This window comes from Oncorhynchus kisutch, linkage group LG13 (assembly GCF_002021735.2).
Source record: "Oncorhynchus kisutch isolate 150728-3 linkage group LG13, Okis_V2, whole genome shotgun sequence".
NCBI classification, from domain to species: Eukaryota; Metazoa; Chordata; class Actinopteri; order Salmoniformes; family Salmonidae; genus Oncorhynchus; species Oncorhynchus kisutch.
In genome coordinates, this window is record NC_034186.2 from 34,303,382 (window position 1) to 34,315,236 (window position 11,855).

General features: G+C 42.9%; 1 protein-coding gene across 2 annotated transcripts; it reads right to left on the minus strand.

The window, feature by feature from the left end:
• Positions 1 to 1,321: 1,321 nt before the first annotated feature.
• Positions 1,322 to 11,742, minus strand: zgc:77486 (zf-A20 domain-containing protein). 2 transcript variants are annotated; one of them, XM_020498990.2, is made up of 6 exons: positions 11,618 to 11,742; positions 6,071 to 6,274; positions 5,762 to 5,876; positions 5,446 to 5,564; positions 5,157 to 5,261; positions 1,322 to 2,525 (listed from the first exon to the last, which is right to left on the minus strand). In XM_020498990.2, exons 2-6 carry the CDS (start codon positions 6,228 to 6,230, stop codon positions 2,377 to 2,379), a joined length of 648 nt encoding a protein of 215 aa, XP_020354579.1. In that variant the 5' UTR covers positions 6,231 to 6,274; positions 11,618 to 11,742; the 3' UTR covers positions 1,322 to 2,376. The 2 variants fall into 2 exon arrangements, with proteins under 2 accessions (XP_020354579.1, XP_020354580.1); XM_020498991.2 differs by having other exon boundaries at positions 1,376 to 2,525; positions 6,080 to 6,274.
• Positions 11,743 to 11,855: the final 113 nt, after the last annotated feature.

The following is an 11,855-nucleotide window of genomic DNA, read 5'->3' on the forward strand; positions in this document are numbered from 1 at the left end:
TGAATAGACAACAGGTGGAAATTATAGGCAATTAGCAAGACACCCCCAATAAAGGAGTGGTTCTGTAGGTGGTGACCACAGACCACTTCTCAGTTCCTATGCTTCCTGGCTGATGTTTTGGTCACTTTTGAATGCTGGCGGTGCTTTCACTCTAGTGGTAGCATGAGATGGAGTCTACAACCCACACAAGTGGCTCAGGTGGTGCAGCTCATCCAGGATGGAACATCAACGCGAGCTGTGGCAAGAAGGTTTGCTGTATCTGTCAGCGTAGTGTCCAGAGCATGGAGGCGCTACCAGGAGACAGGACAGTACATCAGGAGACGTGGAGGAGGCCGTAGGAGGGCAACAACCCAGCAGCAGGACCGCTACCTCCGCATTTGTGCAAGGAGGAGCACTGCCAGAGCCCTGCAAAATGACCTCCAGCAGGCCACAAATGTGTATGTCTGCTCAAACGGTCAGAAACAGACTCCATGAGGGTGGTATGAGGTCCCGACGTCCACAGGAGGGGGTTGTGCTTACAGCCCAACACCGTGCAGGACGTTTGGCATTTGCCAGAGAACACCAAGATTGGCAAATTCGCCACTGGCACCCTGTGCTCTTCGCAGATGAAAGCAGGTTCACACTGAGCACATGTGACAGAGTCTGGAGACCCCGTGGAGAACGTTCTGCTGCCTGCAACATCCTCCAGCATGACCGGTTTGGCGGTGGGTCAGTCATGGTGTGGGGTGGCATTTCTTTGGGGGGCCGCACAGCCCTCCATGTGCTCGCCAGAGGTAGCCTGACTGCCATTAGGTACCGAGATGAGATCCTCAGACCCCTTGTCAGACCATATGCTGGTGCGGTTGGCCCTGGGTTCCTCCTAATGCAAGACCATGCTAGACCTCATGTGGCTGGAGTGTGTCAGCAGTTCCTGCAAGAGGAAGGCATTGATGCTATGGACTGGCCCGCCCGTTCCCCAGACCTGAATCCAATTGAGCACATCTGGGACATCATGGATGCTTTAGTCCAGGTCTGGGAGGAGATCCCTCAGGAGACCATCCGCCACCTCATCAGGAGCATGCCCAGGCGTTGTAGGGAGGTCATACAGGCACGTGGAGGCCACACACACTGCTGAGCCTCATTTTGACTTGTTTTAAGGACATTACATAAGTTGGATCAGCCTGTAGTGTGGTTTTCCACTTTAATGACTCCAAATCCAGACCTCCATGGGTTGATAAATTTGATTTCCATTGATAATTGTGTGATTTTGTTGTGAGCACATTCAACTATGTAAAGAAAAAAGTATTTAATAAGAATATTTCATTCATTCAGATCTAGGATGTGTTATTTTAGTGTTCCCTTTATTTTTTTGAGCTGTGTATAAAGACCCGGATGCTGAAGAAAACAAGTACGAGTACGTAAGTTAACTTGCACATTCAATGTCTTATGCTCTGCAGTTAACTTTAATTGTTGTGCTTTGATTCCATAATAAATTGAATTTTCTGCACTGTCCTAACCTGAACATATTAACAGGACTCTACTCCATCACATATCAGAAGTTGTATTTTTTAAATGGTTACATAAATCAGATGGAAATGCTAAAATATCATTGAAAGGTTCAGTACAAAAACATGTGATTTTCTGACATGCTGCCAATCCTCCAGGACAAACCAACCTAATTATATTTTAAAAATTCAATATAAAAAAAAACTCAAGCTAAGGACAATATATTAATATAGATCTGATGTCATACACTCAAACAATCTCAATCACTCATAGAGGCTCTTTCATGCACCCAATATCAGTAAGTCAAAGAACATTTCTTGAAAAAATGTTGCCATGTTGTGAACTATTCATCTAAGGGTCAGAAGGGAAAGAAAAGTTACAACAAAAAGGCCCATTTGTCAGAAACTGGACAAGGGTTTTTCTCTGGGAGTAAATTAATCTCTAGCCCTCAAAAGATATTGCTGATACACAGAAACTCCCAGCATGGATCTTAACTTGACCTCCCGATGTCCTTATCGGAGATGTAGCATGCTCTTCAACATGTTACTTCTGGTTCATTTTAACCACCACACGGGGGTAATATAAAAACTAACTCAAGTCCCCCCAAGTTAAGAAACAATAAAAAGGTTAAAAATGAAATGTCTTCCTTCCCCACAGTAGACTTCTAATGCCCACCAAACCCTACTGCACACACACAGACCATCTCACCACAGGCATTCACACTCAAGCGGTCACCCTAGGAGAGAGAGGGAGATGTTAAAGGAAGTGGCTGGGCAGGGGCTGTGACACCGCCACCCCACCCACCTTATCCTACCATGAAACAATTTTATCTGGTATTATCCATGCCACCATTGTTCCACAATTTGCACATCAGACTTTTCTACTCAGTCCTCATAACTTCTGGATCTTCTCAGCCACCACGATAGGGTTCTCCTTGCGTATGCGTGCTGCGGCAGCACCTCGATAGTCGTAAGGACAGTCATGTTTGTCAGAGTAGCGGTGAATGGAGCAGAACAGGTTACCACAGCGACAAGCGAAGCCTAGTGAGTGAAGAGACAAAGTTAAATTAAAATGGCTTCTTAGCAAAGAGGAATTTCTCAAGCAAGTATTTTGCTAGGACTCTCTGGGAGTGGTTTGAGTAGAAAGGGGAAAACTGAACATGAGCTGTTACTGGTAGAGCGGTTTGGAATTCTTTATTGGTCTATTGACTAATTTACCACATGAGGATGTCAACATGGAAGGCCAGGCTTTTCAATCAGCTCTTACACTAAAAAGGGCATTATAACAATTTTCACAGTATTATTCAAACCTCAGTGTGGAAATACAGTACCAATCAAAGGTTTAGACACACCTACTCATTCAAGGGTTCTTCTCAATTTACCATTTTCTACATAGAAAAATAGTGAAGACATCAAAATGATCAAATAGCACATACGGAATCATGTAGTATTTTAATTTTTTTAACCGATCAAAATAATGTTTTCCATTTTAGATTCTTCAAAGTAGCTACCCTTTGCCTTGACAGCTTTGCACTCTAGGCATTATCTCAACAAGCTTCATGAAGAATGCTTTTCCAACAGTCTTGAAGGAGTTCCCACATATGCTGACCATTTGTTGGCTGCTTTTCTCTCTTAAGCATTTATTTGGGCTGCAATCTGAGGTGCAGTTAACGCTAATGAACTTAACCGCTGCAGCAGAGGTAACTTTGGGTCTTCCTTTGCTGTGGCGGGCCTCATGAGAGCCAATTTCATCGTAGCACTTTATGGTTTTTGCGACTGCACATGATGAAACTTTAAAAGTTATTGAAATGTTCCGGACTAGCTGGCCTTTGTCTTAAAGTAATGGACTGTCGTTTCTCTTTGCTTATTTGAGCTGTTCTTGCCATTACTTGGTCTTTTACCAAATAGGGCCATCTTCTGTATACCACCCCTACCTTGTCTCAACACAACGGATTGGCTCAAACGCATTAAGGAAAGAAATTATAGGCACAACTGTTAATGCATTCCAGGTGACTACCTCATGAAGCTGGTTGAGAGAATGCCAAGAGTGTGCAAAGTTGTCATCAAGGCAAATGGTGGCTACTTCGAAGAATGTCCAAATATATTTTGATACTTGATTCCATATGTGTTATTTCATAGTTGATGTCTTCACTATTATTCTACAATGTAGAAAATAGTAAATATAAAGAAACTCATTCCAGGGTTTAAGTATGTCCAAACTTTTGAATGGTACATTGTAAAATTATCAAACAATAGGTTTAGGCTATATTTGGGTACCAACTTTCATTGACGTAGTGTTATTGTTTTTGGTATTATTACATCACCGATTGTCATGCTCCGAAAACTAAGCAAGAAAGAAGCAAATTTGGGCACGTGACTGGTTGGGGAAAAGAGGCCAATATGGATTGTCGATTTTGCAGAAAGAGCTTGAGGTAAGAACAGGTTTAAAGACTTGAGACCAGCCCATAGACTTGAGACCAGCTAGCTTGTGTGTGAGTAGCTAGGTTTACACCCATTGGCGACAGATTTTCATGCAAATATTAAAACATTTGCATAAAAACTACACACAATTTCCCACCAGAGATGTATTTCCATCAAAGTGACTTGTTGCAGATAAAAGGCTGTGCATGATGACGTAGTGCACATAAAATACCTTTCGCAGTTAAATTCCCATGTACCGAATAAAAAATACAAGTTAAATGGGTTTCCATCACATTTAATTATACTAATGGTTTTCTCCCCCCAAAAATGTCCTTTATATAGCGTGTGCCCACTCTGGTCTTGGCAAGTGCACTCTAGTTGAATCTGCGTGCTATTGGCTAGAGCGCACGTATAGCCTACATGAGATTATTATGGACAAAAGAGCAAGATTTTTATTTGTCTAACGGCAGCCAAGCATCGATGATCATGTCATCAGAATAAGACCCTTGATATTTATTGAAAAGGAACATCAAGCTCATCACCTTGCACTTCCACCACCCTGTGAAGTTCATCACTTATCTTATTTGTAATAAACTGCATAAACTAATAAACTGCATGCTTTCCTGGTGAGTCGTAGTGGGGGACCACACATGACATTGCGTGAATCCACCTTTACTTCGAATATGATGGTTTATCAATAATTGCTCATAAAAGCATTTCAACCGGCATTTCTCGCAGAATTCCTTTTCCCGGCAAAAAGATTCCACCTTGTCCAGCGTATTTTGTTTTGACATTTGCAAAGTTCGGCGAAAAATGTTCTGTTTCCATCAGGGCTGTCATAGCATTATTTTTTATCCGACATGTACTTTAATTGCATAAAAAGGTTGGACGAAATATGGTTAGAGATGAACTTGTAATGTAGATGAAGAGAACAATTTATTTTCCCGAGTAGCGGCTATTGGCTGGTGGTGAGAAATGTCTCGCATCTGCTCTGAGCATTGTTCACACTTGGAGACAATGGTCGATTTGAGGTAGAATATATTCAACATGTTAAATTATTGGGAACGCGCAGGTACCCGGGAGCCTATTACAGCAATCAAACGCAAATCAAGTATGTGCTTACACTTTTACAGGCTGCAGCTCTAAGTTTTACTCCAATTTGGAAAAATGTGTCAGTAGCCGATCAGGAGCCTGTAGATCAGACTAAAAACGTGTACTGTCCACCTGGCTTAAAACCCTCTTCAGTCTTACCCGTGAGGCCCACTTTCTTCCGGCAAGTGAAGCATCGGTTCTTCTTATTTTTGTCAGGGGTCTGATCACCATCAGACAAGGTCTGGGCTGCCTCACCCACTGGCTCTGTTAAAATACAACATCTGACTGAACTTCAAACATAGATACCCATATAGGACTGTTGCTGCAGTGTAGTTATGTATTACAAGACAAGGCAGGAGGCATGCCACATAATGTTACTGATGATATAGACATGGGAAACAGTTTGGAAACCAAGAAAGTATTGAGCTCCCCCCACAGTTGTTCTAACCTGTGTTTTTGGATGTCCCCTCCTCTTCCCCATTAGCCTGGTCTGAGTCAGTGGCTCCAGTATCCTGGGAGATACTCATGGCTGTCATTTGCTGGGTTACTGGGCTGGGGGAGCTGGGACTAAAGACACACATACACACTCAGAACAATAATGAGTTAACCATAATCCAATATTAAGCTCAAGAGGAAGACTAGGGAACTCCAAAACACGATTATAAACCAAAGCCTCTTGAGCAACAGCTTACTGTCAATTGAATGGCTTCCATTTAGCAGTCTGTGTTTGTTTGCAGAGACAAGCTGATTCTCTGGCAGCATACCTGGATGTCCTTTCCTCGGGCAGAGTGACCCCTTCCACGCTGGGTTCCGCTGTCTGGCGCTTCACCGACACACCAGCTGCTCCCAGGGACCCCACTGGCGATGAAGCAACCGAGCCTGTAGACAAACCACATGTTCATTGATTGTGACTATGACTGACCTTTTACTTATGTTGAATCATGGTTTCAATGAAAAAAAAAAAAAAAAGTGTTTCACAAACTGATAAATCGCTATTTCTTTATAATGCCATGGTTTTGGTAGCAATTGCTACCTCCTTCTCCAGCCCCCCCATTTTGTGTCCCTCTCCCTACCTTTCTCACCTGGGGGGCTGGAATGGCCCACGCCCTGTTGTCTCTGCAGGTGTTCCTTGTAGCAGACTGAGCACATGCCGTTGGTGCGGGGATTACCATAGAAACCGCAGCCCATAGTGCAAAGCATTGGCACTTGCGTCTGATTGGTCTCCTGAGCCATGCTCTCTGACAAAGGGAGGGGAGGGGGGGGGGGACAGGATATTCCTGAAATGAGGTTGAAGAGTTAGTCAAACTAGTGGCCATTTGTGTACATTAACATTCTTAACGGGCTAAAGGAGCTTGGAGACCAACAGGAGAGCGGTTCTGCTAAGAGTAGGTACGCATGATTGATAAATGGTTTAGTTTATGAGTGATCAATTTGTTAGATACAATACAAATACCGTTTCTTGTTACTAGCAGGGAGGCTACCCAATCCAGAGGCTGTACTTATTCTGTTAAATTAGGTTTAGAATTTGACACCCATAACATACATTAACTTTGAAAACACAAAATCAACTTATTCACTTCACTTGAGTGGTCTGATATCATTGACAGTTGGAAACCCAGTAGCTACAGTGCATTTGGAAATAATTCAGAACCTTTAACTTTTTCCACTTTGACGTTACAGCCTTATTCTAAAATTGAATAAATTGTTTTTCTTATCTACACACAATACCCCATAATGACAAAGCAAAAACAGACTTATAGAATTTTTTACAAATGTATAACCCCCCCCAGAAATATCACAATTACAAAAGTATTCAGACCCTTTACTCAGTACTTTCCCAATGCCACTCCTGCTTGGTCTGGCTTTGTGCTTAGGGTCGTTGTCCTGTTGGAAGGTGAACCTTCGGCCTCAGTCGGAGGTCCTGAGCAGGTTTCCATCAAGGATCTCTCTGTACTTTGCTCTGTTCATCTTTCCCCTTGATCCTGACTAGTCTCCCAGTCCCTGCCACTGAAAAATATCCCCACAGCATGATGCTGCCACCACCATGCTTCAAAGACATGACGCTTGGCATTCAGGACAAATGGTTAAATCTTGGTTTCATCAGACCAGAGAATCTTGTTTCTCATGGTCTGAGTCTCCTTTAGGTGCCGTTTGGCAAACTCCAAGCGGGCTGTTGAGTGGCTTCCGTCTGGCCACTCTACCATAAAGACCTAATTGCTGGAGTGCTGCAAAGATGGTTGTTGTTTTGGAAGGTTCTCGACAGAGACCAAGGCCCTTCTCCTCTGATTGCTCAGTTTGGCCAACCCTAGGAAGAGTCCTGGTGGTTCCAAACTTCTTCCATTTAAGAATGATGGAGGCCACTGTGTTCTTGGGGACCTTCAATGCTGCAGAAATATTTTGGTACCCTTCCCCAGATCTGTGCCCCATCACAATCCTGTCTCGGTGCTCTACGGACAATTCCTTCGACCTCATGGCTTGGTTTTTGCTCTGGCATGCACCGTTAACTGTGGGACCTTATATAGACAGCCTTTCCAAATCATATCCAATCAATTGAATTTACCACAGGTAGACTCCAATCATGTTGTAGGAACATCTAAAGGATGATTTTTTTTTTAAATCAGGATGCACCTGAGCTCAATATCAAGTCTGATAGTGAAGGGTCTGAATACTTATGTAAATACACTGCTCAAAAAAATAAAGGGAACACTTAAACAACACAATGTAACTCCAAGTCAATCACACTTCTGTGAAATCAAACTGTCCACTTAGGAAGCAACACTGATTGACGATAAATTTCACATGCTGTTGTGCAAATGGTATAGACAACAGGTGGAAATTATAGGCATTTAGCAAGACACCCCCGCCACTTCTCAGTTCCTATGCTTCCTGGCTGATGTTTTGGTCACTTTTGAATGCTGGCGGTGCTTTCACTCTAGTGGTAGCATGAGACAGAGTCTACAACCCACACAAGTGGCTCAGGTAGTGCAGCTCATCCAGGATGGAACATCAATGCAAGCTGTGGCAAGAAGGTTTGCTTCTGTCTGTCAGCGTAGTGTCCAGAGCATGGAGGCGCTACCAGGAGACAGGCCAGTACATCAGGAGACGTGGAGGAGGTCGTAGGAGGGCAACAACCCAGCAGCAGGACCGCTACCTCCGCCTTTGTGCAAGGAGGATCACTGCCAGAGCCCTGCAAAATGACCCCCAGCAGGCCACAAATGTGCATGTGTCTGCTCAAACGGTCAGAAACAGACTCCATGAGGGTGGTATGAGGTCCCAACGTCCCCAGGAGGGGGTTGTGCTTACAGCCCAACACCGTGCAGGACGTTTGGCATTTGCCAGAGAACACCAAGATTGGCAAATTCGCCACTGGCACCCTGTGCTCTTCACAGATGAAAGCAGGTTCACACTGAGCACATTACAGAGTCTGGAGACGCCGTGGAGAATGTTCTGCTGCCTGCAACATCCTCCAGCATGACCTGTTTGGCGGTGGGTCAGTCATGGTGTGGGGTGGCATTTCTTTGGGGGGCCGCACAGCCCTCCATGTGCTCGCCAGAGGTAGCCTGACTGCCATTAGGTACCGAGATGAGATACTCAGACCCCTTGTGAGACCATATGCGGTTGGCCCTGGGTTCCTCCTAATGCAAGACAATGCTAGACCTCATGTGGCTGGAGTGTGTCAGCAGTTCCTGCAAGAGGAAGGCATTGATGCTATGGACTGGGCCGCCCGTTCCCCAGACCTGAATCCAATTGAGCACATCTGGGACATCATGGATGCTTTAGTCCAGGTCTGGGAGGAGATCCCTCAGGAGACCATCCGCCACCTCATCAGGAGCATGCACAGGCGTTGTAGGGAGGTCATACAGGCACGTGGAGACCACACACACTACTGAGCCTCATTTTGACTTGTTTTAAGGACATTACATCAAAGTTGGATGAGCCTGTAGTGTGGTTTTCCACTTAATTTTGAGTGTGACTCCAAATCCAGACCTCCATGAGTTGATAAATTTGATTTCCATTGATAATTTTTGTGTGATTTGTTGTCAGCACATTCCACTATGTAAAGAAAAAAGTATTTAATAAGAATATTTCATTCATTCAGATCTAGGATGTGTTATTTTTTTGAGCAGTGTATCTTTTTTTGTATTTAAGACATTTTCAAAAAATGAACCTGTTTTCGCTTTGTCATCATGTGATATTGTGTGTAGATTGATGAAATTAAAATGTTCCTCAATTTGAGAACAAGGTTGTAACGTAACAAAATGTGGAAAAGGGGAAGGGGTCTGAATACTTTCCGAATGCACTGTACATATCGCAATACCCCTCTTCATCTTGTATCGAATACAACCAACTTTTTCCTCATTTGTGTCTTTGCGTGTCCAAAAAGATATGATAAGATAAGACTATTTGACATGTCAATTAACACTATTTGATGTGTCACAAGCTTGTTGACCAATCAGGACCTGAATACAGATAATTTAACAAGTTCATAGATTTTTTACATAGACATTACACATTGATTACAATACCACTCAAGTTTCATATGTCACAACGAATCATTGCTGTGATGCTGGTAAAGTTGTCTCCGGCACCTACAGTGCTGGTCATTAAAAAAAAAGCTAGCTAGCTCATGGATGCAAACGATGTTCTTTCCAAAAAACGACAATCTGTTTCAGTAGCTATTGTTAGCTAGCTAACTATATAGCTAGGTGTCATCTAAAATAACCCTAATGTATAAGACAGTTCTTATTTGATTAATGGTGGTCAGACCATTCTATGTGAAGCTAGCCACAATAAGGATTAGCCACAAATGGACTTTGCGGTTAGCCTTCAAAATAAGTGTCATTGACAGTGATGTGAATGAATACTAGAACTATGCCATAACTGAATAGATCATGCTAAACGAGGTTGGAATGTTACACAAAATAAAACAATTAGTTAATTTGACAAATCTGTTGAAATCATGCTGGATGTATTAGACTAGAATTGCATTGGGGGCATACTTATTTCACTGTACAACCTTACCCGTGGATTGTGGATCAATGACATGGGGTATTGGTCTACTCAGTGACACCCAGAGAACATCAGGGTCGTAGCCCTTATTGTGGGACTCAAACAACTGAAATGAGCCACATTTACTGTCAACCTATATGTATTGAACACTATTCCAAAGGAAAAACAATACTGTGTGGATGTTTTGGAGTCTGATAACTGAGGACATTGGGGGGTGGGGGGGGACACTGGTTATTGAGTAGATGGATACCCAATCTTTAGTTAAAGCTGTACAGTGCATTATGAATGTGGACACACAATAGGCTGACTGGGGAGGTGATTTCACAGTCCTGCGATTAGTGTTGTAGCGCTTATATTTGCATATACTCTTCACAGTTGTGTTCTGTTGGTGTCACCGAGTAGACCGATACCCCATTTCATTGACTCACATTCCAACCTTGTTTAACATTATTCTAAATATGGCATGAGTCAACCAATTCTAACCTTCACTTTCAAAGAGTTACTTTTATTTTGAAGCAAGACCGCATATTCCACTATGGTGCCTAAATCCTTATTGTGGCTACCTTCACAACCATTAACCCAGTCTGGTCGAGCCCCATGAAGCTAACTGGCTGCTTATAAGGTTAGCTTTGGGCAACACGGTTTAGTAGCTGGCTAGCTATTTATTTTCATTGACTAAAATTCATTTCAGTAAGCGAAAAACAACTGGCTACCAGGCTAATACTTACAAGGATTCCTAAACCATTGTTAAGAATAATGATGACTGCAGTTTCTACTGGTCATTGTTTTCAGGCTGGTTGTATTGGTGCTAGCTAGGTACCAAGCTAACGCTAACTCTCTACAACTAAACGGTGTTATTTAACGTGTATCTTTGACATTCAGACACAAACAATATTCCATACTGGAATGTGCAAATTGAATATGTTTACATTGTATGATAAAAACATGAGGAAAAGGTCGGTGGTTGTATTCGCTGAGTTGATTAAAAGTATGAATTTCAGCACACAGCGGAAGGACTGCAGTTCTACAGAACAAACATAGGTACAGGTAAGGGTCGTCAGAATTGACATTTTTACAAGAATCGACTAATGGTGACTTCCGGCGACCAGTTATCAAAACTTCCTCCATAGAACGGAGTTGAGCGGTCCATAACTAGGTCTGGACAAGCAAAATTGAAATCACAATGTCTGCAATATCTTGCCAACTAGTTAGCTAGACTTGCCATAAACTGACAATAAAAATAGCTCTGGCTAGTAAAATTAACTAGCTAGCTAAATTAGTAACTACAGCTGACTGTCATTAACGCAGTTCGGGTTTCGTTCAAAACAATTCCTTCCTCTCAGCTCATAACGTCGTCGGCCTACAGAAAACTTTAGCCTGCCCTAGAGACCTGCTAACGTTAGCTGATTGAAAACAATGACAAGCGAAGTAATTTGTCCTAGTTTACCTGGGTAATGTCTGAAATGAATTAGACATATTACCTTTAAAATATAACGACTTTCGAACGTTGCGTTAGCTGGCTAGCTATCATGAAGCTCTAAACTAGTCGGAGAATGCATCGAATCGGTTTACATTAACGAAACCTTTTTTTTACGACGGCAAAGCAGTACCTGAAATACGAAGTGCTGCAGATGTCGACGACCTTGCTCTCCAGAATGTAGTAATAATCCTTCCCTTCTGTGCGCGCGGCCTCTTAACAAGCGCTAGCTCCCGACATTCGAGACAACGACCGTGACGTCATTCTAAGTGTTATTTTTCCTCACATAAATGGCCCCCGAAATGTATCACATAAAATAGAGATTTCACACAAAAATGTATAAAGGAATGGCCCTTTCTTATATCCAAAAT

Coding starts and splice junctions, on each gene's coding strand:
- zgc:77486 (XM_020498990.2), bottom strand. CDS start 6,230: ATGGCTCAGGAGACCAATCAGACGCAAGTGCCAATGCTTTGCACTATG. Junction 5,565..5,761: donor CCCGAGGAAAGGACATCCAG/GTATGCTGCCAG, acceptor GTGTGTCTTTAG/TCCCAGCTCCCCCAGCCCAG. Junction 5,262..5,445: donor GGGGACATCCAAAAACACAG/GTTAGAACAACT, acceptor GTATTTTAACAG/AGCCAGTGGGTGAGGCAGCC.